We start from the raw sequence: 27,253 nt of genomic DNA on the forward strand, positions 1-27,253 counted from the left end.
GCTGGTTAATTAAAATGATCTCTCAGTTGAGGGAAGATTTACCTTGAAAGAATAGTTACTGCAAACTGAGACCAAACTTCATTAGAGAACTCAAACTAGACCCTAAAGTGTTGTGATAAGGATGCCAGCATCTATGCTGTGTGGTTTACAAAAAAAAACTTGGCAAAACTGGTGTTGAACTTCAGTAGCCAATAAATCTCAGACCACTAAGAAGTCCACAGCCTCTTAATGCATTTATCTTGCCTCGTAGGCCTAATCAAGATAGGTACCATTGGCCTTCAGTAAAGAGGATTAATTATTTTGTTCACCTTCATGTAAGCCCCCTTATGTTAGGCTGAGATTTTGCAGCCGTTGAACAAAGCTGTGGGAGACGCTCTTGATTGGCAGACATTGTGGCAAAACAAAAAACACTCTTCCGTAACTAATGCAAGGAGGTGAGGGATCAAGTGGTGACTGATAATAAGAATTGGTCTCTGTACTTTGAGCTAATGAGGAACAATATATAGAGACAAATATCAGTGTGATGTAGAAAGTGATGTATACTACTATATTACTGGAAAAAAAAAAAAAGGTACATGGTTGAGAACATCAAAGCACAACAGAGGTAGTGCCTTAAAGCTTTTGAGATTTCTTGAAAATGTGTCCCGGGGTTATCTTTGTACTGTCATTTGGAGGGTAGAGGAGTTGTGCTTCTGAAGCCACTTAAGGAAAAATAAATAGTCATGTCTAGTGTCAGTGATGACAAGCCTGTTCTCAGAAAGTACTTCGCCCAATGTTCCAAATTTAATTCCTAAGAAAGCCACTGCTTAAATGCAAAGTACATTTCCCATCACTTGGACTTACCTTGCTCTGTAATAAACAGAAATGTGTGAAGGATCTCCTGCTGAGTCCTCTGTGATGTTGGTGAGCACCAAAGCAAGAGCAGGCGAGATAGAATGAGTGTGCATACTTTCAGCATTAAGTGTTCTTTAGTTATAAATTCACTGGTTTTGGCTTATGGGTTTTAAAAAGTGAACCTGAGGAAAGAAGTTAGAAATTATTAATGTGTCTCCCCTGTAGGCTTGCACTGGACCATGCTTTTCCGTGGTTTGGTTTTTTTTGTAGCACTTTGAGGCTAAACATGATAAATGCCAGAAAAATGAAAGCCTTTTGTAGTACTATTTGCCACAGAGCCAGGAGATGCTTGGCTATATAGGTATGTGTAAGTGTTCACTGTGAATCAGTGTGTTCTTTCACACAAGATATGGCCATTCAGCAGCCACCGTGAGCCACAAGTGCTCCTAGTGTGCCAGACTGGAGTTGTATAAAACAATAAACACTGTGTTGGAAAAAGGCCTGGGAAAACTGTTGGCTTTGGGCATAATTGCTTCCTATTGCAACTGGAGCTGTGTTGCAGTCCTTGGGAATAGAGAGCTGTGTGGAATGCTACGGCAGCAGTGGTGTTCATTTCAGCTGCTCGTGGAATGTGGTCTTTCTGCATTGGAGGGAAGGTTAGGGTTTTGGGATGAACTTTGAGTTAGTGGAAAAACTTTTATAAGTAACATTACTAATGTTGTTTGGCAAAATGAAATAGATGTAGGTGAGCCGTTTGTGATCTTCTGTGAGAGAATTACGGCTCTTGTGCTGAGCCTGTCTGGTTTCCATCCTTTGTGAAAAATGGGGAGTCTTTTTCTTTCCAGGGACTTCTGATTTTTCTGACAATTCATTACTCTGTCACTCTGTTTTACTTGTTCTTAGCTCTTTAATGCAGTTACTGTGTAATCATTGACATTTTCCTCCATTATTTGATTTCTTGGATTCCTCTTATGTTTTATATGAATTAATTACATTGGTATAAATGTAAATTAATCACCATTTCTCCTGTGTAATACTGACTGCGTAACTGAGGAAAGTGCAGAATATTTCTCAGTACTACACTGGCAAAGTATAGCAGATTTAAGTTACTGTTTTGAAACCATGATTAAATTTTAAGTGGTGAGGCATCATCATCCTTCACACAAACTCAGGATTCTTCTGTTTTGGGTTTTTTTTTGTTTTTTTTTTTTTTTTTTTTTTTTTTTAACATAATAAATAGTGCTAGTGTGCTAGAGAGCTCTTCAATGAAAACTGTTGCCCTACCTGGAAATCCCTTTGGAAATATTATGTTTATATTTTGTTTGATATGTGTTCTTTTCTTTGTAAGTATAGCCCTGCATTATAATGAGACAACCTCACTGAAGGAGCCCACATCTAGTTTGCTTTTCAGCATTTCACTATGGTTTCTGCCCTTTCTGAAATGTGGAAGGGTGTTCATCTCTCTTCCAGGGGACTCTTGTCATTAATGGATTGTCCAATTACTTTTTCAGCTTGTTTGCTTTCTGAAAATCAGTCAAAGAGTGTATGATAAAGGAAAGACAACATACAGAGACGTGAACTTTCTTTTAATTTCTTTTTTTTTTTCTTACAATAAAGTTATGTACTGTAGCAAAGACCAGAACCCTGTAGTCTTGTTATGAACTGCTAATGGTATGGCCATTGAGAACCTGCATCACCATCCTGTGATATCAGTTTTTTGAGACTTGGGGTTTAGCAAGTCCAATTCAAACTAATATCTGTTACCTATACACATTAAACAAATGTTTCAGTAGATACACTTGTCCAGATTGCTGATACTGGAAATGAGGCAGTATTGGAGAGTGAAGACAGTACAGTTTATGTTATGCAGTTAGACATGAGCTTTATAGCTTTTAGGGTTAAAAATTATTTGGCCTTGAAAATATTTTGCTTTTGGAAATATTTAATGGTATTCTAACAGATGAGTGCATTCTAAGATTTAAGAGTTACTGAAGTGATGTTCTGGCAGACCTGGCTGCGTGCATCTTATTTGTATGTGATACATTCAGTACTGGCTAGGCAACACTGGACGGGCTTTGCAACTGGTCTCTGAACTGTCATGTCACAGCACTGAGCTAGTATAGCTGTTGTCAGCAGAGTGCCTTTTGCTGAAAAGGCTCTGAGAATAAACAATGTAAAAGTAATTTGATTCTTAATGTAGGATGCATATCTTTTAAAGGAGCATTATCTTTCATTCTTAGCTTTATTCTTGCACAATGTGTTTCATTCTGATTTCCTTGTTACTGTTAAGTGATCTTGCAGTCGTGCACGCAGGTGCTCACAGGCTCGCTCCCCTCACCACAGAAGACAGTCTTTTATCTCCCGTGTCAGTGTCTTGTGCACAAATTTTCAGGCATGTGTTTTGTTCTAGATGGATTTCTTTGTAGCTGCTTCAACTCTGATGTCATTTTTCTCCCAGCTGTCACTGTATGCATCTGTACACACTGACCAAAAGCTGCTGAAAAGCAACTGTCTCAAACCTGTCCTAAAAAGAATCGTGCTGCTCTGACATAGAGGGGCATCAGCCTTTTGGTCAGAAGGAGCCCTCGTGACTTGGCTGTGTTCAGTCCTATTATATTTCTTGGTGCTGAAGTTACTTTTTTTCTTCCTTCTTTAAGAAACATTTTATTTAAGTAGGCATTTTATGGAAAAATGAGGGTGTGGGGCCATTCCTAATACACTTGGTTGGTTTTTTTTTTCAGTGCCACTGACAAACCCTGTGTAGAATGCTTTCCATAGCAAGGCCGGGGGGGGGAGAAGACCTGCATCCTGTCTTGTGGATATCAAAGTAGGCATTTCTGCAGAAGCAGTTGTACAACATTTAATCTGATTCCTTTGCTGCTGGAATTGTAATGTGGTACTATTTTGCTTTTCCTAAAAAAGTGCAAGTTATGTCCCAGATTTGACTGACTTTTGTGTGTGTGCTCAAAGAAGTGCCTTTTTCTAGAAGCAGAGTTTATGTATTTATTTGTAACATCTAATTTGAGGTGCACAGATGCCATTGCCTTGTGTCTGAACGTGAAATTTCAAATGTTTAAAAATAAATAAAAAAATTTCTCCATCCATGGGGGCGGGGGCAGGTCGATGTCTCTTTCATAGAGGTAAAATAACCATTCAGTAGTTAATGGCAGGAGGGGGGAGTTTTTTCCTGAACTGTCCCCATGATCCCCTTGTTACCCTCATTCTCAGTGTTTTTTTCCTCTTCAGACTTCGCATTTGAAGCAGAAACATTACGCTCTTCAGCTCACACTGTTTAGTTGGTTATGTGATCAACACAGCTCACCCTCTCACCAAGCAGGAATGTCTCTCTGCTGATGCTTGCTTGAACAGATGATGGGCTTTTTGACAATAGTTCAAATTATTAGAGAGTGTTATTGAATGCCATCTATTTTGGGAATGTTAAGAGGTCGTTCTGAAGGAAAATGGTTGTCTTAAATTTCTTTGTTATTTTGCTGTTGAGGAAAGGCTGGTGTTGTATAACTAGGAGTTGCATTGATGCAGTGTTCTTTATCGCTCAATGTGCTTAGTCTGAAACAGAAAATCATTAAGTCTTTCCAGCCTTTGACTCCCTGAAGGATTTTACTGCCTCATGTGGTGTGGCAGAGGACCCTAGTTTGTTTTGTGTGATCAGTTTGTCCTGAATAGCAATTCCTTTTAGCTTCTTGATGGGAAAATGCCTTTTTTTTTTTTTTTTTTTTTTTAATTTTTAATCAGACATGAAATGCTTGAAACTATAATCTCAATAGGGTTTTCTACATCCTGTGTTACTGTCATTTCAGTGTGTACAGAGGAATGAGTATGTTCCTGTTACAATTTTCTCCTCTTCCCCCTGAGAAAATATCAGTAGATGGTACTTCACAGAGACACGGGTTTCTCTCCATTGATAGGTACTGAAATTACAATAGACCTTTTTGAAGGCCTTGAGCTAGTTCTTGTATCCTGTTGCTGTCTCAAGTGTTGTAAAACATCACAGCAAATTTAAATCAGTAGCCTGATGTTTTTGCATTATCTTTGTTTTAGAGATTATTTGAATTCCTAATTATTTGTGCTTTTGCCTGCAGATCTGTGTTCCAGTATAGAAGTTTAACAAGCTAGTTTGTGTTCAAACAGCCTCTCCATTTGTGGTGTGCTTTTTATCTTTATTTTGCAGAATAATCACACTGTAAGCGCATGTTAACAGGTACTGAGAATGTAAGACTTTGTTAGAAATTGTTTCAGTCAAAATGCTGGGAAGTTCTAAAGTGGTGTGGTGCACAGCTGACAGCTAGTCTTGTTCCTCAGAGCCTTAGAACTGCTTATGTGATTTTTTAAAACTTATTTATTTTTTTTATTTATGTTTACATGTTAGTTTGAAAAGGAGTTCTTCAGAGCTTGCATCATGGCTAGAGTTGCCATACTTCTCTTCTGCAGGCTGCCAAAGCTTTGTCACCTTTTGGTGCCTGTGGAAAGAGGTTCACTGTTGCATTCCTGAGCCTCTTTACCTGTGACTCCTCAAGACCTAATATCTTCTGATTTGCACAAATAATATCCTGAAGTTTGATGCAGCATTTGTGTGTTTTGTTTTTATAGGTGTACCTTCTAGGCTTGTTTTAAACCTTGTAGGTTTGTGTGCTGCCTTAAAGAAACTGCTAAAATCAGGCATCTGTTAAGTAGCAGAAGGTCAGTATGACGATATGCAATGATTATAATCATTGTAAGATGTGGCTTCTCAAGTGGCTTGAGCAGACCCATCTGAGCAGTTCTGACTAAAGGGCTGACAGGGCTGTATCTTGCTTCCTTTTAGTGTTGTCATTCTCCCTACCCTTGCCAAACAAATATGCTGCACATTCCTGCCTCACCCTTTGTACTGGCACTAGCACATGTGATAATACGGTCACCCTCATCAGCTCTGTGATTTGACTGACAATCCATGCTCTAACCGTTTGCTGCATTGCTTTTCACCTGAGCTGGAGAGGTGAGTTAGCAATGCTGCTAAGGCAAGCAAGAAAGTGATTCAGCATCCCTGCTGTGGTAGGAAAAAGGAGGAGATTTCAATGAACTTAAGCTGATAGTGGAACTATTTACCTTTGAATTTTATTCCTCTGAAGCCCCCTTCACAGCCCCTCACTGAACCTCTTGTGAAGGTTTGTAAGAGTATAATAGGTATGGGAACTGGGGAAGACCCTGGAAAAAAAAGTCTGTTATTTTGCTTTGGGTTTCTGATCACTGGTTTTGCAACTAACAATTGGTTGAAAGTTTTTCTAGGGTTTCAGTTGCGTAGGGAGTCTCCCTGTCTTTGGAGGCATGGAAAGGATCATGGGGATGCATAATGACATGACAGAGTTGCTGTCTTGGCTTCATTGCTTGCTTTCTGGTCCAAGGACACTCCTTCCTGCTGTCCCAGAGTACTTCTAGTGTTCAGCTTTCACTCGAAAACTGGGCGCGTGTGTTGCTGGAAACGTTATTTGAGGATTTGAACTGGCAGAAGTGTGTGAAGGAGTAGGTGCAGAGTCCTGGTAATTTGGTTTGGCCAGAGCTTTGGTGTGGTATGAGAGAGGCTGTGTGTTCATATGTCCATATCCTCTACAAATAAGGTATATGGTGCAGACATGTTTATTTTGGAGAGCCTGATAAATGTGGGCATGGCTTCAGGTACTCTTACTATGCAAGGTGACTTTTGAGATGTTATGTGTGATTGTCATGAAGAAAGAGAATTGGTAATGCCCTGAGACAGTAATTTAGTTTTAAAAGGTGTTTATCTAATTAATGACTTGCTGCTATCTTGAACCAAAATTAACAGCCCTACTTTATAGTAGTGTTTGATGTAAATCTGTCCCCACCAAATTTCCATTTTTATTGCAGCTGAAGGGATAGAGGAGGTTCTAAGTTAGTCCACTATCTTATATAACTGGACAATGCTTTCAGGGCAGTAATTATTTTTTTTTTTTTAATGTTTCTAGGGATTTTCTTCCACGAGGTTCTGGAATTGTAACAAGACGACCATTGGTCCTGCAACTCATCACTGCCAAAACAGGTAACCTCCTTCTCTTTTTGGTTCAATGCCTGGAAAAAGTGCTGATGTACTTCAGCAGGAGTTAAAAGAAATTCCAGAAAAACTTAAGCAGTGTGAAAAAAGGTGCAACTAGACTGGAACAAAGGCCCACTGCTTCAAAACTGTATGCTCAGGACCAACTAATCTCATTGTCCCGTCTGGGAAAACATAAAATCTAAATCCTAGAGTAAATTTAACCCAAGATCAAACTTGAAGAAGTGGAGAAACATTATTACATACAAAGTGTTTTAGAAATTAGCTTTTGATTTATTCATTTCTTGATGAGCTTTACAGTTGTATTAGTTAATACACTAAAATTGCTGTACTTCTACCTGTAACTCATGCTCCAGTGTACACAGATTTGATTCCACGCAGCTTGTTTTCATGACTTGTCTTTTTTGGTTGGGCTCACTGCACCAAGTAGAGCAGAAGGTAGACTGGGGGATAACAGAAGGTAGACTGGGAGATAACAAGGTTTCTGTGTATTTGTCTGGTTGAAAATAAAAATACAGTATGGTATACCACTGAGCTGTGTTGACGTATTGAGATCTTTCATCAGAATTCACCACTCGTACTCTTCCAAGAGGCACTTAATCTGCTGTTGTGCAGCTCAGTTCCCTAGCATACATAAAAGCAGCTACAGTTTCCCATCATTCAGGTGTTGTTGTTGTTGTTGCTTTTAAACCAGTGTAAGCAACAAAATTGCTTTACTATTGACTTCTACTTAAAATAGTAAAAAGAAATGAAACAACATCCATAACAGCGTTTAATTAAGTAATTAAGTTTTTGTGCATTTTTTTTCCCCTAAAAGGTCTTTTCATTGTTCAGCAGGCAGGTAGACTCCAGTCTGCCTAGGCTTCAGTTTTTTTTCTGAATTACTGCTTTTAAAGCACATCCATATTTTCAGTGCCTCTATGAATTTTTCTGTAGTGTTTATACTGTGGAATCCAGTATTTCGGTATGCTCAGCTTAGAAACTAGGATTTTCAAGTGTGTAATATGCTTGTAGTGCTTTACATATATTAAAAGATGAAATTTGTTTTAGTTGGAGATATGAACGCTTTTGCCATTTCGGCTTATGTGGCTTTTAGTCTCTGACGGAGCATGCAGAAATGCGTGAATAAGGCCTAGCTATGGAGAATCTTCATCTAATTTTCCCAGCACCCTGTAAGAGCAGAAGAAAGAAAAGAACTGAGCTCTGTGCTGGCATTACTAACATAATGACTAAACTGCAGGGACATGTGAATTAGTAAGTAAACTCTTAACACTCTAACCTCAAGTAGTTAATACTTATTCCTGTACATGCATCCTAAACTTACCCTGACCGGTCTGTGTTGCCCTATTTTGTAAAATCATCATTGTCACTTGGTTAAGGGGGCAGTGAAAGGGCTTCTGTCTTTCTGGTATTTTCCCCATTAATATGTTCACATAGTATTACTAGCTTTAGATAGACTTCTAGGTTTTCACATAGGTACCTTGTCTGCTCAAGAGCAGTTCTTCCTTGTAACTTAAGTAGTACAACAACAACATCAAAAATTCTGGAGAACTGAGCTTCAGCCTAATTTCATGTTTCCTAGATGCCAAGACATACTTCTCCCTTTGGGAAAAGCTGCGTATTTCTTGTTTGGGATTAGATGCCAAGACCTTTAAAATGCAAGCTTTAATTGTTTTGTTACTTTCTTTAAACTTTGTTCCACTGTTGTTGTTTTTGGTGGTGAAATTCCAAATAACTTTATCTTTTAAGCCACCTTTATCTTTCTGAACTAATTTTAAAAAAAGAAAATAAAGAAAACTACTTAGAGAAGCACAGTGTTCTTTTACAGGAAGCAGATACTGGACTGATTTTTATCAAGTTCATAATTATCTAAAATGTTATAGAAAGTAATTAGAGGACTGTATCAGGTTCTTGCTGCTGTAGCAAACTTAACTGATCTCTAATCCTAAAATCTTTCTTGACTCTTTTAAAAGTAACTATTCTTAATCTTATATTACTCCTTGGGAGGGAGGGGGCGCTTCCTATATAGGTGTGCAGAGATGACGGCAAGATATTTTAGTAATGTTTTGGAACTGGCTGAAAATCTTTTTGGAATGTGAGTGTGATTGGCAGAGGAGGTTAAAGCTTCACTTCGCTTTGAGTCTCTGCACTAAGGGATAAAGATTGGCAGCTGAGGCATTTGTGCACACCCAAGTAAGAGGAAAATTTGACCACTCATTATTGGGGTTGGACATGTCATGTCATGGAAGGGAGCAGCAGGATTTGATTGTGAGGAGTTATCAGGGGCCCTCCAACATCTGAAAGACCTGACACATCTGGCTAAAGAGCTGTTACTCCTGTGAATATTCAATACTAAGAAATTTATCTCATGTGTGGAGTGGTTTCTTTAGAATTTTGTTTACTTCCCCTTTTTTAAAAAAATCCTGTGTAATTAGTACAAAGCTATTTTGTAGTGACCTGTTGACCTGCTTTAATCACTAGCATATTTTGATGGGAACAGTACAATTCCTAAATGGCTTTACGCCATTTGCACTTCCACATCCATGCAAATACTGTACTTTACTGAAATCTTGGAGGCAAAGACAAAGATTTTAATTAAATACGCCAACTGACAAGTCAGTCTTTAGTAGCTGTGACTATTTCCCTGAGTTTGATAATGTGCAAAAAACCTAGTAGCATAGAATGAGTCAAAATATGGATGTTAAAAATAACATCCTCTGAAGGACTCTGACTTGTTCTTGGCTATCCTGCTTTGAATCTCTTTTGAGACTGCCCAGCTGCGTTTCAAATGAAATGGTAAACGTGGCCTGTATCCAATAAATTACATACTGGCTAGAGGAGGGGGAGGGGTGCAAGTCTGCACCTTGTAAATATTTTGAGGCTCCAAGGTGCCTTTCTTCTTGCAGTGAAAGGCTGATACTCATTACTTGTCCCAAAGTGGTTCATTGGCAGTCTTGTAGGTAGGGTCACAATTTTTATTGTTATTCTTCATTGTGTTTTTTCAGTTCAGTTGCTGCTCTTCACTGAAGAAAAATGGTATATTCACTGTCTTGCTGAATTGAACCAAATAAGCATGCAGTCTTTGTTCTGTAATAAACAGACCTAAATTCTGGAAAAGCATCTTTGTTTCATATCCAGAAGTCACAACTGAAAAAAAACAAGTTTTTGTCTGACATCAACCATGCTAAGCAATCCAAGTGCAGCTTGATATTCTCTCTGGTCACTGCATTTGGCCCTGGCCAATTCCACAGCATTAGGAATGTCTAGTGTCAGGTCTAAACAAGACTTTTGTGCCTTTGTTATATCTAGTCTCTGAAGGAGCTCAGAATAGAGAATGGTTTTGGAGAAAATAGTCCTGCATGGGAAGATGCAATTCAGTGAGTTTTTGGAAGGCACAGGTGTGAACAGGGGACTGTTAACTGGGAGGTTATCTGATGGGGAACTTCAGGTTTTACCAGGCAGGCAAGAGAGCTGTGATAAATTAGCTGAGCCATTCAGAGGATGTATGTGGGAGAATTCCACCTGCTCTTTTCCTGGATGTTTGATGTGAGGGTCTGATGTCTGAATTTGGGCAAAAGGCATGCCAGTTCTTTTGGTATTTTCTGCAGCATAAGGTACAGGGAGCTCATTCTTTCTCACCAGACAGCATTTATTTTAAATACTAAACTGTTGTGGTATTTCAGTAGTTACCCATGAGTGCAGAGAGCTGGTCTCTCACTTAGGATTTCTTTTCAGGAGGAGGAATGCATTACATATGCCTGTAGTTGTGCTTTTATAAGGATTTTTCCCTGTGTGTCTTTAAGATGTAATTGTTGGCAAACAGCTACCTGGGATGAGGTTTTTAAGGCTGTGTTAGTGTTCAGTAGTCTTGGAGCAACATGGAGTTCTGTGTAAGGTACATTAGTTCCATTTCAACTTTTAAACTTCTCTCTGCAAGTTTTGCCAGTAAGCATGCTGATCTGTAGTGATTTGTCATGTGTTACCATCATTTCTTGAAGGAGGGCTAGTGGGCTGGTGGGTTTTTCTTCCTTTGAGTTGGTATGTCTTAATTTGTGTTAAAAACTATTTCTTAAGCATTCTAAGTTTTTGTTTCACAACTTTCAGTATACTTCCTAGCGTGGGGATTCTTTGATCTGATACATCAGCAAGATTAAATACTTTTTGCAGGAGATAATAGATACTTTTAAATGGTTCTGCTGAGTAAGTTTTGGCAAGGTGTCTTGTAAAGTGGGGGTAGATTTTCTTAACCCCAGGTGTTTGATCTGTCTCTCAGTGCCCCAGGAAAGCTAAGACCCTTGTGCCCGACCAGTCTGTCAGCATCCTGTTACAGGGACCCTTCACTGAACGGTCCTGCTGGATCGGAGGGCAATTCAACTGACGTGTTCAGAGAAACACACCAACAGCATCAGGGGGACCCCTCGGCAGCTCGACCCACTTTATTCGAGTGTGTTACCTGCTGCCAGTGGCTGTTAGCGCTCATGAAGGACTAACACTAACAGTTTATGGAATAATACTATTTATTATAAAATTGTGACAAATTAAGGTTCGTACTTGCTGGTGATAGGAACTGTCTGCAAAAACAAACTTGAAGTGATAGACAACCAACACATCAGTCACTAATAACAGCTAGTGTTGGCTATTTAGCACTCATAAGACAAAGTTCTTACCCAATAGGTGTACCTATGGAGGAGAAGGTTCAGCCTGTCAACTGATCCCAGAAGTTATGATGGAATCTTCCCTAACTTCTCCCCTCATTCATTCACTTTTTATACTTTTCTTTACTCTCAGGTGGAGCTTGAGCAGCTCTGGCCCAAGATTCTTTTAATGTTGGTTGGTGTAAAATTCTCTTGCTTCTCATTGAAAGATATAGCTGATAAAAAAATATGAAGCACATGCTCAATGAGGGGATGGTCATACCTTGGAGGTAGGTGACTTTGGTGGGATCAGTTTCCTTAGGTGACCCTTGCTCATTATAATCATTTTATCTAAGGAAAATGATTTTGCCATAGTTGTTGGCTCAGCAACAGACATCTCTCGTATGTCCCATTTGATAGCTGCTATGCAGCTTATCGGCTGTACGGTACCATCAAGTTCCCTGTCCTGCAGGGAGCCAAGCAGAGCCTGGCCGAGGTGTTTCCACTCTGCTGCAGCCTCCACTGCTCCTCTAGGATGGCAGGTTGAGTTGCCTAGGGAACCCTGGTGGAGTAGATCCGGTGGGTGCCAACCATCCTGAAAGTGGCAACTGCAGTTAACCCTAAAAAGGTTTCTGTAATACTACAACTTCTGTAGTACCCCAGTTTTCTCTAATTTCCCTCTCCCTCAAGGGATTTTCCCACAGAAGGTGATGACTTGAAACACCTGAGAAAGTCTTGAGAGGTGAGTGGGGGTTTTTTCTTTCTTTTTTTTTTTTCTTCTTTTCCCCCTGTTGCCACACATTCTGTATAACCTTAAGCAATCTCTTATTCCTCTTACTGTGCTTTCTTCTGGCTATGGAAGTGAAATAATTACCTGGATTTCTTGAGACTGGATAGTATGTTTTTTGAACAGCAGTGACGACAAAAAATGTACTTAGGTTTCGGGTGAATCCTTTGTTGTAGGTCTTCTGAGTGTTAAAAATGCATTGCCTGCTGTATACATCCCATTGTATTATTTACGTGTTAAAGTATCCTGGCTCTAGGAGGGTTATCTTCCTCATTTTGAGAACTCTTTTTGGAGGGGAACTGGCGATTTTCTTCATGGTCTTGGTTGTTACTTTACTAAAGAAATGGCAGATTAACATTTTGAAAGTCATTGAGGTGGACATTTTTAGATTAATGAGTCGTATGTACAATACCCACATTTGTTTCAGTTCTGTTAATTAGAACATTAAGCGGAGAGTAAATCATCATAAGGTTTAAAAGACAATTCTGATACTATTTTTTTTCCCTGAAGTCTTACAGATGCTTTCTTCTATTGAAGTTGCTGAGCTTTAATGCAAGTGTCTTTTGTTGTGAGACTGCTCCTTAGGCATACCCATCTTTTATTGCCATCTGGTGGCAAAAACAGTCCTCTAAGAGAAAACTGAAAAATTTATAAAAGAATTATTTCGGCTAACACAAATGATCTTAGAGACTTCATCATCAGGAAGGCGTTTGGCGGCCTTCAGGGACGAAAGGTAGAAAGGTGCCACAGTGCCAGTAGTAGGGGACAGACTGGGCACTTTGCAGGGAGGAAGGGAGGACAGTGGCTGCCATTTTCTGCATCCCATTCTGTGGCAGCTGCTTATTCAGATGACTAGCAGGGATGCTGTAGAGACCAGTAAAAATGTGGATGTGCGTACCGTAAAAGCTAAAAAGTGACATTACCACAGGGAGAAGGTGGTAGTGACTGGTGACTCCTTCCTGAGACAGTGGAAGACTCATCGCCCTAACAAGACTGATACGCTGCTGGTCTCAAACCTGAATTTAAGCTGTTAGTGTAGGGCTGCAGAGGCTGCAAATCCTCCTTGCTGCTGCTGTCTGCCTGTGTGTACTAGTAACAGTACCTGGAGTAACAGACTGCTGAGGTCTGGCAGCGTGGGTCTGAGGGCTCAGGCAGTTCTCCGATCAGCACCCTCAAACCAGGTATGGGCTTCAGGTCGTGTTAGGACAAGTGAATTATAGCCACAAATATTTGTTTTTACAAATGGTTTTGCCTGGAAGGTTTTGTTTCGTTGTTCTGAGGCTGATGCTCAGTGACATCAGGGAAGATGGAGTTCCCTCACTGAAAGACTGGAAGGCTCTATATTTGCCCATCTTCAAAAAGATAATAAAGAAAAGCAACAGAAGAATCAGTCAAAGTTCACTTCTAGGAAAAAAAATTGTAATTAGTTATTAACTAATAATCTGAAAGGTACTTGAGATGAATAGCAGCCAACACAATTAAGTGAAAAAAACCCATCAAGCTTACTTTTTTATTACAGGGTAGCAGGTTTGTAAATAAAGGGTAGGTGTCTTAGCTTGGATACAGTAAGGGTTTTTCAACTGTCTTGCATGTTTGGGGTTTTTTTATATATAGTAAACAATCTCAGGAAACATGGACTCTTATAATATGCTGTTATAGTTGTTTACAGTGTGGAAGTGACATCCCTCCAGGTCATGTTCAGTTTTTTGTATTACTGACAGGATGACAGAACAGTGTGTTTATTAAGTTTATATTTGGCAAATACAAATGAGACTATGAAATATACTGGTGGGCAGAACTGGAATCCAAATTGCTTGCAAAGGAAGAGAAATGCTGCAAAAGCAGGAAGAAGTTCAGCTGGGATGAGAGCTGTTCCTGTACTGAAAGGCTAGTATTTGATTAGATAGCTAGTTTTCAGAAGAGGACCTGGTGCTCACAGTGGATCTCTTAATAGAACACAACTCACTGATGTCATGCTGTTGTAAAATACAGAAGTAAATATTGTACAAGATACAGCAACAGATGTGCAGTCCTAAAATTAGTTCTTCCACTCTTTTCAGTCTTAGGAAGATCTTGATGAGAGGTCTGCCTCTGTAGCTTTTAAGAAAAATGCCTGGAGGATAGCTGTGTGAGTGATTGGAAGTTTAGAAAGCATCATCTATAGAAGGTGGTTGAAAGAATGAAGATAGATTTCTTCTACAAACAAAAATTTTCAAAGATGTGAAAGACTATTGCATCAAAAAGAATACTTTTCCTCCCTTGGTTTGAGTGTCTACCCTTGTAATTAACCATTTCATTGGTCCTGAAGAGCATGACCTGGTATTTTATGCTGCTTTCATCAGATCTATCATATTTTCAATTTTTCTAATCTTCTGCTACGATATTCTTGTCATCCTCTGCATTGACAGGGTATTCTGTGTTTTCCCCTCAAAAAATACCAGGGTATTTCTGTTCTTGTAGCCTTGCTGCTTGAAGGTTAGAATCACAGAATCGTTTGGGTTGGAAGGGACCTCAGAGATCCCCTAGTTCCAGCCCCCTGCCACAGGCAGGGACACCTTCCACTAGACCAGGTTGCTCAAAGCCTCATTCAACCTGGCCTTGAGCACTTCCAGGCATGGGGCATCCACAGCTGCTCAGGGTGACCTGTGACAGTGTCTCACCACCCTCACAGTAAAGAATTTCTTCCCAATATCTAATGTAGATCCACCCTCTTTCAGTTTAAAGCCTCTCCCCCTTGTCCTGTTGCTACATGCCCCTGTAAAATGTCCCTCTCCAGCTTTCCTGTCGGCCTCTTTAGGTAGTGGAAGGCTTCTATACGATCTCCCCAGAGCCTTCTCTTCCCCAGGCTGAACCACCCCAACTCTCTCAGTCTTCATAGGAGAGGTGCTCCAGCCCCCTCAACATCTTCATGGCCCTCCATGTCCTCCTTATGTTGGAGGCCCCAGAGCTGGGCACAGTGCTCCAGGTGGGGGCTCAGGAGAGCAGAGTAGAGGGAGAGAATCACCTGCCTTGACCTGCTGGCCACGCACCATCACCTGCTGGTGATGCAGGCCAGGACACAGTTGATTTTCTGGGCTGTGAGTGCATGTTGCCGGGTCATGTTGAGCTTCTCATCAACAACACCTTCAAGACTTTCTCCTCAGGGCTGCTCTCAACCCATTCTCTGCCCAGCCTGTATTTGTGCTTGGGATTCCCTGACCCACGTGCAGGACCTTGTTCTTGGCCTTGTTGAACTTCACGAGGTTCGCATGGACCCACCTCTCAAACCCATCAAGGCTTAATGTGTTAACAGTGGAATGCCTGACTTTTGAATATTTTATCTTCAGCATGTTAGCAAAGCTAGAGCATTGAAAAACCTCTTTTTAGTGAAGAATGATTGGATGATTTGCTAAGGTCTAAATAGATTTATTTAACTGCCTTCACTTCCATCATCAAAGAAAAGGTGATGTGCTTTAGCTCATGATGTTTATTTGCATGATTTTAAATCACTCTTTTGGAAAGCATTCTGAGGCTTTGTGGCATGATTCATTGAAGCTCATAACACTGTTGTTGCTTGAGTGACATCTCCCTAAGGGACTGGCAGATAGAAGATTGAGTAATAGAAGGTATTCTTCCCTCCTTTGCTATCTATGTTTAATAAAATGTTTGCTATAGGCCTGCAATTTAATGAACTACCCTTTTGGAAAACTCCAAGCTGGAGACTTAACTCTTCTGAGTATGCTAGACTGGATGTCACCACAGACTTGGACCGACTTGAAATCAGGTGGGGCAGAGATCTGACTTCAGGTCTCTCATCTTGGTAAATTCCCAGCCTCTAGTAAGAGGTTATTCTTTATAGGGTAAAACCTTTGGGCTTTGTCAGACTTCGAAAGGTGTTGGGTTCAGCCTGATGTGGATCAAGGATGTTTTCCAAAAAAAAATCTCTCCTGTATTTCTAAGGGATGTTCCATGTCTCGTCACATGGCGTACCTAACTCAGCTCTCTTTAGCTTGGAGACAAATTTATGAAAAATCTCAAGTGTGTAAGTAATTTTAAAGGTTTGAAAACAACAATGTCTGTTTATTGCTAATAACCATGTAACATTGTCTTAGACTAAATCACAAAACCATAGGGACAAATAACTCACAGGAAAAATGAGGAGCATTTTCCAAAATGGTATCCCATAACACTTGTTTGTGTGATTTGTCTAATATAATCACAATTGAAGAGATAAAGAATCACTTAGGACATTTGTGGTTGGATGCACTGAAGAGAATTATGCTATTAGGAAAAAAAAAAAAAAAAAGAGATCTTTTTCATTCTGTGTTATCCAAGGTGCTTTGAATGAGTCTGGGCAAAAAAAATAAGGTGTTCTATATGCAAAGGTAATATTTTAGTTTTTCATCTAATTGTTCTTTCTCTTAACATAACTTAAATTTTATACAGCAAATATATATCTGAAAACACGACATTAGGCGGGATCACTTTTTTTTGTCTGGCTTCATGTCCATTCCTACAAAAGCATAGAAAAAGTGTTTTCCTAGTATTCTTTTGTGTATGAAAGCTGAAAACTGAAGATTGCGTTAAAACTTGTGCTTATGCAGTCTGGCTAAAGGCATCATTGCCAAGAACAGGCTACGGGCTGAAAGGAGCCAAACAAAGTGCTGCTTGTTCATTTGAATTTTTATTCTGTAGGCTGTGTGTGGCACCGCAGGTTATGACCCGTTGTAAAGTCTATTCCTTCAGAACTAGTGGGACCACAGATGTCACGGAGAGGAATGAGCTACTGATAAATGTTAACACAGCTAAAAAGTAGTGAACATCTTCATTTGAATTACCCTGAAGCCATTTCAGATTTGGACTCTTTCTGTTACTGAGTGTTAAGTGAAACAAAGAGAAAAGCTTTCTTGACTATCAGCTGAGTTAGTCAACTGGTTACAACTAGGCACCAAGTATTAACTATTGAATTTTGAAATATTTTTCTGAGAAAATTTGATGAGCCACTGAAAAAAAAAAAAAGTAACTAAGAAGAATACATTTTATTTTATGCCAGGAGCAGTGCATGAAGAACTGGGACAAAATAAGAACTACTTATCAGCTCTTTTTTTTTTTTCAGTAGGTAGCTATTTTCCAAATCTAAGATGACAAATTTTACAGATGTGAATTCTCAATTGTGCTAGAGCAACTGAGATATTTCATTTTTGTGCACCATTTTAACTTTTACTTTGAAAGATACTCTGGCATTTTTAAGTTGTCAAAAGTGAGATGGTGGGTTTTTGTTAGCTGCTCTCTTATGTTTGAAATAAGAGATGTACTATTTTTGTCTTAGCAAAGGTGGGTTTCCCTGTCCCTTGCACTTTGAATCTGCAGGGATTATGGTGTTGTAGCATAGAAAGGCTGGTATTTGTTGTTTTCCCCTCCTCGCTCTCCTTTTTTGGCTCTCAGTTTGCTTTAAGTATTGTCATGGTTTCATGTGTAGTTTTGACTATTTATTTATTTAAACAGCTCTGTCAACAATAGTCATAGAGTGACTTTTGGGAAACATACTTTAGTACTGATACATAAGGCCCATCTGTATTCTTGGATCAGGTCTCCTGAGCTGCTTTTCTTTCTTTGAGTACCAAGCAAGCTCATTGCCCTGGTGTTTGAAAGCTTTTTACCAATAAATGTTTTCTAGGGAAGAAACATCTAAATGGAACTTTGAGATTAGGCCTTGATCACAGGATGAAATAAACTGGAATGTACACAACTCTGTTCAGCCTTTCTCTGGTCTTACTGCTGAGACTCTGTGCAGACAGGGGGTGAGCTGTCATTGCCATTTATATCATTTTGGATTACAGCCTTGCTATGTGAGAGAAACGTTTCTGTTCTGTTTTGAAGGAAGAAACTATCTGGAGGTGTGCTTTTGGTTATGCACCTCTAGGGCAGGAAATCCAGAAGGTTACAATTAGTATCAGTATTTGGATTCAAGAGTTGAAACAGCGGCCTAGTGTCAAGTTCAGGTCTAACAAATTAGACTGTATCTATCCCTGATTCCTGGTTGATGCCCCTTTAAGGTAAGAGGGCAAGTTGTACGATATTGAAGACTTAGGAAGTAATTGTGTTCTCCAACTTCAGCAAAATCACAACTATATCTATGGAAGGTTTTACAAACTTCTTAAGCATGGTTCAGATTTAGACTCCAAGAAGATTTTAGGAAATGAGTTGTGTTAAAAACATTACAGTGTTTTTAAGTGATCTTATTTTCATTACGAACTTGTAAAAATGCACATAACTTTGTTAAAATAATGTGTAACACGGGCTATTCGTTTTTGAAAACAATTGCTAATAATTTTTCATGATACTTGAATTAATTTTCTTCAATTCAGTGATGTATTACAGGCAAATGTAATCAGATGAGAAATCAGAGTCTGATTCACAATCTGTTCCTTATTCTACTAATGTGAACGGTATCTATTTGAATCTTTCAGGTTGTTCCAGAAGATGACATGCTAAAGATAAAAGCCAACTGTTGACATCCAGTCAACTTGACTTCTTAACTAACCCTTCCGTATTGTAGGCTGGTTTTCATCTGTGCAGTCATATCTATAGCATATGCTCATATATAATGCTTTCCTGATATCCCTGATGACATGCTTTTGTGCACACACATCTGAAGAATACTGGGGGCTTGAAAGTGGGTGTCCACGCCTATAAGCCTGTGAAATACAGAGTTGCTATTGATATTTTTCACAGAGTATGCTGAATTTCTACACTGCAAAGGGAGGAAATTTACTGATTTTGATGAAGTTCGTCAGGAAATTGAAGTAGAAACAGATAGAGTAACAGGAGTGAACAAAGGCATTTCTTCAGTTCCTATTAATTTAAGAATATATTCTCCACATGGTAGGTAAAATCATTCTACTTTATATTTCTGTCACGTAATGTATTCTGTAGCTGTCTGTCTAGCTATCTCCTTTTGTCTGTGCTGTCATTGCTGGATCAGAAGTCTTCTGGGATGAAAAAACTTCTGAGACTGAGTTGAACCAAAATTAGATAAGTATCTGGAAGAGTCCTCAACTTCTCCTGTGTTAGGAAACTCTGTGGTGGAGGGATGTTACCAGTAGAGCTGGGAAGAGTGCAGCCTCTGTCCCATTTAATATTTTCTTGATTTAAAAATACTCATTCTGCATCACGATGAAACCAATCTCTCCCCCAGTATGTATACCATTAGATAGTAGCTCAGTAGTAAAGACAAATAATAGATGGGAGACTTAGTGGCAAAATTTCCTTTTGCCACCCTCCAGATGGATTCCCTGATTAAGTGATCTAAAAAGTCATTATGTCTCCCTGCCCTATTGGATATTTATTGTTCGCTGTTGCTAAAAGTATATTTAGACAATAATGGTGTTTGAAGCTGCTTTCTGTTGTAGACCCCCAGTACAGATCAAAGCGAGTTCCTCTGGTTGCCATCTGCCCAATTTAATGAAGGCAGGCTAGAGAAAATATTTGGTATTGAATCTGTCTTGGATAGGGGAGAGAAGTGGTATGTTTGGCTGAAGCACTTTATTTTTCTAACCACTTCATCTGATGTCTTCATTGTGAATCAAAGGACAGAAAGATTAAAATAAGAGGAGAGGTAATTAAAGAGATGCTGAACCTCCCTTTGATATACCATGAGCAGCCTTGGCTCTAAACATATGCCCCTGAGCCCTTCTCTGCTATGCAGATGTGACATAGCCAACTGGAGAGGAGCTGAACTAAATGCCCTGCCTCAAAGCTTTTTTGTTGAACTTGCTGACTCCAGGAGACAGTGAAAATTTCCTATTTAATGCTTTTACTTTGTTTGAGTAGGATCAGTCTTTTAGTTCAGCAATTTTTGTCTGTACTAGCCAGATCCCAAATATATTTGTGGTGCTTCCTTTCTAGGAATCTCATTTTTCTCATGTGTCTAAAGGATACCCTGTTACCCCAGTGCTGGTTTAACGAGCTAGGGTGTTTCTAGTTGGCGTTGTGGCCTGTACTGGGGAAATCATGCTAGAGCAAAATAGGTTTTCTTAATGGATAAACTTTTTCACGCTTCTTACTTTTCTTAAGAAGTCACAGAGTGAAAAAAACCCAAACCCAAAAAACCAAAACAGCAACGTACTGCAAAACCCCTTAACAACAATTTTCCTAATTAAGTTAGGCTAGCTATTGATTTTTTTAAAAAATTTCTTAAGTAGAGACACTGTTGAAAGCATGGTCAGAGGACTTTATTTTAAAAAATAAAATAATAATTAAAGTGCCTGTTTTGGGTTGATTTGAAAGATGCAATGGAAATGGTCTGTTGTCTGTACTCCTGTTAATGGAAAAAGCTTGGAAAGCCATGTTCATTTTTATAAGAGCCTTCAAGGATATTCAGTATAAGTATCATTCTTCTATGCCAGTTATAATGTTCAAAACATTAAATAGCACTAATAAATCCAGAGATGAAAGACCAACAGGGAAAGCATACTTTTCAGATTGTCAGGCATTTTGTTTGAACCATTGATAATACTTATGTACCTATGAAGGTAATTATGTGGGGGTTTATGTGACTAAAATTGGTCTATAGCTATAGATGTGTAGATCTCTTTAGGTGTCTTGCATGCTAACCAGTTTCGTGATCCTGTGTTTTTTATATAGTGTTAAGCCTAACCCTTATTGATTTGCCGGGAATCACTAAAGTGCCAGTAGGGGATCAGCCTCCAGATATTGAACAACAGATCAGAGACATGATAATGCAGTTCATCTCTCGAGAAAACTGTCTGATACTGGCCGTGACTCCAGCTAACACTGATCTGGCCAATTCTGATGCCCTGAAGTTAGCTAAGGAAGTGGACCCTCAAGGTAAGCATGATTGAACGTAACCACATTTTGTTCTCAAGTGTAATAACAGAATTGGAAGTAATAGACCAACTCTTGTGTGAAATATAATTCATAATATAGGTCTGTGTATACACTTTCTTGTATAGGCTTCGACATCAGAGTAACTGTTTGTTAGCTCAGTATCATTCAGGTAATGAAGCTGTAAATGTATTTTTAAAATTTTGTTACTGTCTCTTAGAAGCAAGTGGGGCAATGCCTATCTAGAAATTTTTGTAGGACTGTTGTGATTTAACTCCAGCTGGCAACTAAGTACCGCACAGCTGCTCGCTCTATCCCAGCTGAAACCAGGACAAGTACCTAGCAAAATGGACTGTGCTGCTCATGGGATTTCTGGAAACATGCATCATAAATTTGACATGGTCAGATCCTAGGAAAGCTGAGCCTTGTTAAAGAGATTTGAGGAACACATTTCAGCACAGGCAATGATTACCCCTTCTTTTGCAGACATACCAAAACTTGTAGTTGTAGCTGGTACTGTGTGATGGAAGCTTTGAGAATGTCACATATCTGTTGTATAATTGTAATATGCAGTTGTTCTTCCTGAATATACATGATTTTTCACTGTCTTTTTCCTCCTGCTTCCACCCTGGTCAGGCCTTAGGACCATTGGTGTGATCACAAAATTGGATCTGATGGATGAAGGAACAGATGCAAGAGAAATTCTAGAAAACAAACTACTCCCTCTTCGTAGAGGTGAGAATGTTCAATTGCCTACATTATTTGCAATCCAGAAGGTGTTTTGAGATAAGGGTGGTGTTTGGGAGTCCTGAAGGTGAATCAAAGGTTATGCTGGACTTGATGAATTCCTTGCTTTCATCGTTATCTATTCAGCAAACATAAAAGGTGGCTGTGCTAAAAATATTCTGCAAGTAAAATTATTTTTTCTTTGGACTTGGAAAATACACCGCATATTCCAGAGGAAGCAAGAAATGTCAGCCAGTTTTCTCTTTTGTACCAGGTTTCTTTCTCTTGTAACAAAATAATCTTTTTTTCTTTGCATATGACCAAAGCAAGTACCAGAGCTTTGGTGGTCTCACTGTAAACCAAGTTTTGACCCCTTCTAGAAATTTTCCATGTAGTTGATCTGGCAGCTGCTACCACGGTTGCTCATACTGTTAACAATATCAAGAATTTTGATTCTAGTTATAACATTGATGAGACCACCATCTCTTCCCATGGAGTATGTTGGTCCAGCAAATGAGAAGAAATTTTCCTATATTTTGCTAATATCGTACCATTTATCTTTGTGTGTGTGGTTTGATTTTGTTTGTTTATTTTTGAAGTGGTTTCTTTGGGGTACACCAAAGTTTTGGATGCATTTGAACTGGTGATTTAAAAGGAAGCATATTTGATATACATAAACAGGATGAACTGCTAATGTCATTAGACTACTTGTAAACAATATCTGAAATGCCTAAATTGGAAAGTTTTGTTTGAACTGAGTTCAGTAGTTCAGGCAATAGCTGTATTGACTTACCCGTTGGTTTTGTGTTGTTTTTAGGTTATATTGGTGTTGTAAACAGAAGCCAGAAAGACATTGATGGAAAGAAGGACATAAAGGCAGCTCTTCTAGCAGAAAGGAAATTCTTTCTTTCCCACCCAGCTTATAGGCACATGGCAGATCGGATGGGAACACCATATCTCCAGAAAGTTCTAAACCAGGTAAAACATGAAGCCTTTGTGGTGAAAGGCAGCTTTTATAATGGTAGGAATAGGACCAATATAAAATATTTATTAACATGAATGTTGGTCAGTGAACCTCACTTATTCTTTTCTGCTTTTAACCTTTTTAATTTTCCCAATGTAATAAACAAAACTGTATATTACATGTAGCATATGAAAATTTACTGTCAGATATAGTTTCTGACTTTTACTGAAAATTCTGCGCTCCCCTGTTCTCTTGACGATTAGATATGAACGTAAAAAACAAGATTTGTCTCCAATCCTGGAAGTATACCATCCTGTTCCTTAATTATCACATTTCTTCTAGTTTAACAGGATATTTAGAATTCAAATTTGAAAACTGGGGGGGAAGACATTTTAAAAAGTCATGTATCCAGAGTGTTCTCTGTGTGTCTGTACTTTAACCTCAAAATCTACACTTTATTGTAGTTTTTGATAGAAAGTGTACTGTATTCTAATGATATAAATGACAAATACAGTAATCGGAACACTTCATTCACACTACCTTTATTTTTGACCAGACCCTTGGCTTATTTCTATGAGTCCATGCCAAACCATGTCAGATCACAGCTTCCTTCAGCAGGAAGTAGTCTATTTCCCAGTTACCTGGAGGAGAAACCCATATCCAACTGTCCTAATGAAGCCACTGCCTACAGCAGACTTGGAGGAGTATATAATTCCCTTCACCGTTTTGTATCTTTGGGTATTACTCTTTTCATAGTGCCATCCCTTAGCTTGAACAGCATGTGACCCTAATGATGATGCATCAGCAAGTTTGAAGATGACAAGATCAAGTCATGCCTACCTCTCTAAAATTGCTAGTGATGCCATAATTTTTTTTTTTTTTTGTTACAAACTTTGTCAGCTGACCAGTGTTCTTGGCATTCCTACAAGTCAAACTCGATAGCGTTCTTTTCAGTTCACTGTCAAATTGCAGCCTTTGGTCTGGAATAGACGAAGACCAGGTCAGCCTGGCCTTGTCCATTTTGAACAGCAGCTGGAAACAGCAGAAAAATTATGGATTAAAGTAGGAAACTGAGTGGCTGGCCTGTTTGATTTTTTTGCCACAGTGACTTAGCAGCTGTAACTTGACAGCGGGGTTATGGCATGCTCTGGACTTGCTCAAAAAGAATGCTGATGCCATTTATTTGTGCCTCAGAACCAAAGCCTTCAGCAGGATGCAAGAACTCACTTGTATCCTGCAATTTTGTCTGTTCAGGAAGTTTTGCCTCTTTTTGTATCTTGAAAGTTCAATCCACATGTCTTAGTTTTGAGACTGAAGCATTAGAGACGTATACCTTTAGACAGTCCTTTCTGTCCTGACTTGCATCACTTTGTGCTATTAACTTTTTTGGTGAGCTTTTTTGTAAATTTACCTATTTCAGTATGAACTGTTGGTCTTCTGTTGCTATTACGATGTGTAGGGTATTATATATGGGAAGATCTATTTAAGCTTCGTCCCTAAAAATAGGGACCTATACGTGTTTGTGGTTTCAGGTAATATTTTAATTTCTCTGCATCCACAAGGTGGTGCTCCAGGGAAATGCCAGCTTTTGAATTTGTGCCTGTCGGTCTGCTGAATAACTTTTTATTTTGACTTTACGTATTTTGGTATATAATGTTCTTAATTCATAGCTTGTCTGATTGGGGTTGGGAAGAGGGTTTGCATTATAGTGCAAGAAGTCCACTTTGGTTTTAATCAAGGAATGGGTACAAGGCATGAGAAATTTATGGCAGAGGTAAGACATTGATAGTGCTGTCCAAACACATTGCAACATATATATGCAAAAGTGAGGTAAGCCTTTTTTCTACTCTCCTTCAATTTATTTTCCAGTACTTCTAGGTATGTTTTTGGAAATAAAAATTGATAGTCTTGAGTGGTAAAACGTTTTTCAGCCAAAAATTGAGTGTTTAGAAAACAAAGTTCTGAAATTGTGAATATGAGGGCAAAATCTCTTCCCTTTAGTGTGCTTTGTACAAGGGAACAGGAATCATGTGTAGGAGATTTTTTTCCCAACGGTGGGAGAGCGCAAAGTAGGTACTCTGTATGTCTACACTTCTCTCCGTCTCTGTTCTCAAGGGGCTGTGGATGCTCAGAATCTCTTCCTTGTCCCACATCGCCTTGTGGCTGTAAGGTAAAGGAGTTGTCATGCTGAACAAGTATATAGAGAACTGGGGAAAACACCCTGAGGAAAACCAGGGAGTGGTAGTGTCAGTGCTGGGTGATGAGAGGTCATTTCAAATTACATATGTAATATGCATAATATTTTTGTGTAACTAAACAAGTATGTAGTAACAGAGCTCAGTGAGTGAGAGGATGAAGGATTTTTTCAAGCTTCCTTATGATGTGTATGCAAAAGGGATATTGTATTGTTCTTTAACAGTCTCCATTGCTTCAAAGATCAAAAGGAACTACACTGGTAATCTAGTACAGGTCATGGCTTCATATGCTTGGCAGTCAGAAGGAAATGGTTTTGCTCCTGCTTTCATCTTTATTAACAGTATAAAAGGACTTTTATTTGCTTTTTAGCAACTTACCAATCATATTCGGGATACCCTGCCAGCCTTCAGAAGCAAACTCCAGAGCCAGCTGCTTTCTATAGAACATGAAGTAGAGGTATACAAAAACTTCAGACCAGAAGATCCAACCAGAAAAACAAAAGCCCTGTTGCAGTGAGTGCCTAGTCTTTTGTCTGCTTTTCCACTTTGTTTAGGTTTGTTGGGTTTGGGATGTGTTTTTTTCTGATTGGTTTAAATTTAAAGATTAGGATACAGTTAAGGATTCTATATGCAAACTCCAAAGAATTCTGTGCTTGATGTTCCAAAACACTTTATTTACTTCACAATTTCAGCAGAGTTTTCCCTAAATTATTTTTAGTAATCCTAGAAAAGAGAGAAAGCAGAACAGGAAAAGATGGGCAACATAGATGATCAAGGTAGGAACCTGCTTCTGACTGTAGAGATGCATTCTTCAGCCTGCCAAAAAGATGATGTCAAGCAAGTGACGGAGATTGTGTTAGAAGTGTAAGATGAGGAGTCTGAAAGGAGAATAGGGGATGCTTTTTTTTCCCATACAAAAACTTGCCTCTTCAAAAGAAGTAAGGATCACAAGATCAAAATTAATCATAGATGGTAGTCCTTCATGTGATGTGCACCTAAGCCACCAAGCTGTTTGCTGCAGGAGCTGATACTAAAAATTTGTATGCTTTCAGAAAGTAGCTAGGCAAATTCTTGGGATGGGGAAGACATTTAAGGTTAGTATGTACAAAGACAAATTCCTGCTGTATGGAATCCATGAACAGCAATGTGTTGAGGCCAAGAGAGTGTTCTGGAGAAATACTACTGTGTACTTGCTCTTTTCTTCTAGGCACTTACTGTTGGTGACTGTCGTGTTATGGCTTTTATTCCACTGTACTGACATGGCAGATGTTGACCCTTTTGGGCTCAAGGAGTCATGGATTGAATACTGTTGTTGTCAGAGGAATTGCAATGATTTCTGGAGCTACATTATTGTCATAAGTCCTAAAGTAGAAAGCTTTTTTCACTGCTGAAGTCACTGTCCAGTTTGTCTCATCCACAAAATAAGTCTGTCTGAGACTTTGATAACACTATTTTGAAGTGATGGAACAGAGATGACTGTTTATTGGACTTTGGATCAAGTGAAAGTGGAATCAGAGCCCTTTCTTTATAGTGATTTTAGTTTTAAGGAAAAAGAGCAGTGCCAACATTTCGAGTTGAAGCCCAGTTAGCATCTGCTGCTTTGCTTCATGCAACTTCCTCACTTTGTCTGTTTCCAGGGATGCGTGATACTCAGTATTGCGTACCTTTTCACCTGAAAGGTCTACCATTTTCTCTCTCTCTTTCTCTTTTCCCCCCTCCTCCCCCCTTTTTTTTAATTATAGCCCTCTGCAGCCACTTTTTCTATTAATATGCAATTAAAATTTGTTTCAAAGAAGGGGAAGCATCTAAAGGAAGAAAAAGAGAGATGTAGAATGTACTTTCTCTCTTATATGACTATTTTCACATTCCTGCTCTGATTTCAAAGGTTTTCAGCCTTTTTTCGTTCTCTGGGATAGATGGTAATAACACTGGACTGTGAAAATATGTACATTTTGGGCAGGATTCATTCTCTCATTAGAAGTCTGGAATTCAGAAGAGAAAATGGTCACCTGAATTAATGACTCTTTCTTGAGGCAGCTGAAGACTGATTTATTTCTTGGTTTTGTAACACCTGTGTCTGAAAGAGTACACATAAGTCTGTCCCTCATGACTTGACTAAAGATATTTTGGTTAAAATAAAAACAGAGGGACATCCTCTTTGACTCTTCCATGACAGTACAACACAGGAGGGTTTTTTCTCTCTGTATTTCGTGACTTAACTGC

At 39.0% G+C, this 27,253-nt stretch overlaps 1 protein-coding gene across 6 annotated transcripts in view; it reads left to right on the plus strand.

Moving 5' to 3' along the window:
- DNM3 (dynamin 3) overlaps positions 1 to 27,253 on the plus strand; it is a 186,084-nt gene that overhangs the window by 10,104 nt on the left and 148,727 nt on the right. For all 6 annotated transcript variants that reach the window (XM_040610499.1, XM_040610500.1, XM_040610496.1 and 3 more), the window contains exons 2-7: positions 6,813 to 6,886; positions 19,034 to 19,183; positions 20,945 to 21,148; positions 21,782 to 21,880; positions 22,689 to 22,849; positions 25,401 to 25,543. In XM_040610499.1, coding sequence (XP_040466433.1) covers positions 6,813 to 6,886; positions 19,034 to 19,183; positions 20,945 to 21,148; positions 21,782 to 21,880; positions 22,689 to 22,849; positions 25,401 to 25,543 — 831 coding nt within the window. The remainder of the gene's footprint in view (positions 1 to 6,812; positions 6,887 to 19,033; positions 19,184 to 20,944; positions 21,149 to 21,781; positions 21,881 to 22,688; positions 22,850 to 25,400; positions 25,544 to 27,253) is intronic.

The sequence above is a fragment of the Falco naumanni genome, chromosome 11, assembly GCF_017639655.2.
Source record: "Falco naumanni isolate bFalNau1 chromosome 11, bFalNau1.pat, whole genome shotgun sequence".
Taxonomy (NCBI): domain Eukaryota; kingdom Metazoa; phylum Chordata; class Aves; order Falconiformes; family Falconidae; genus Falco; species Falco naumanni.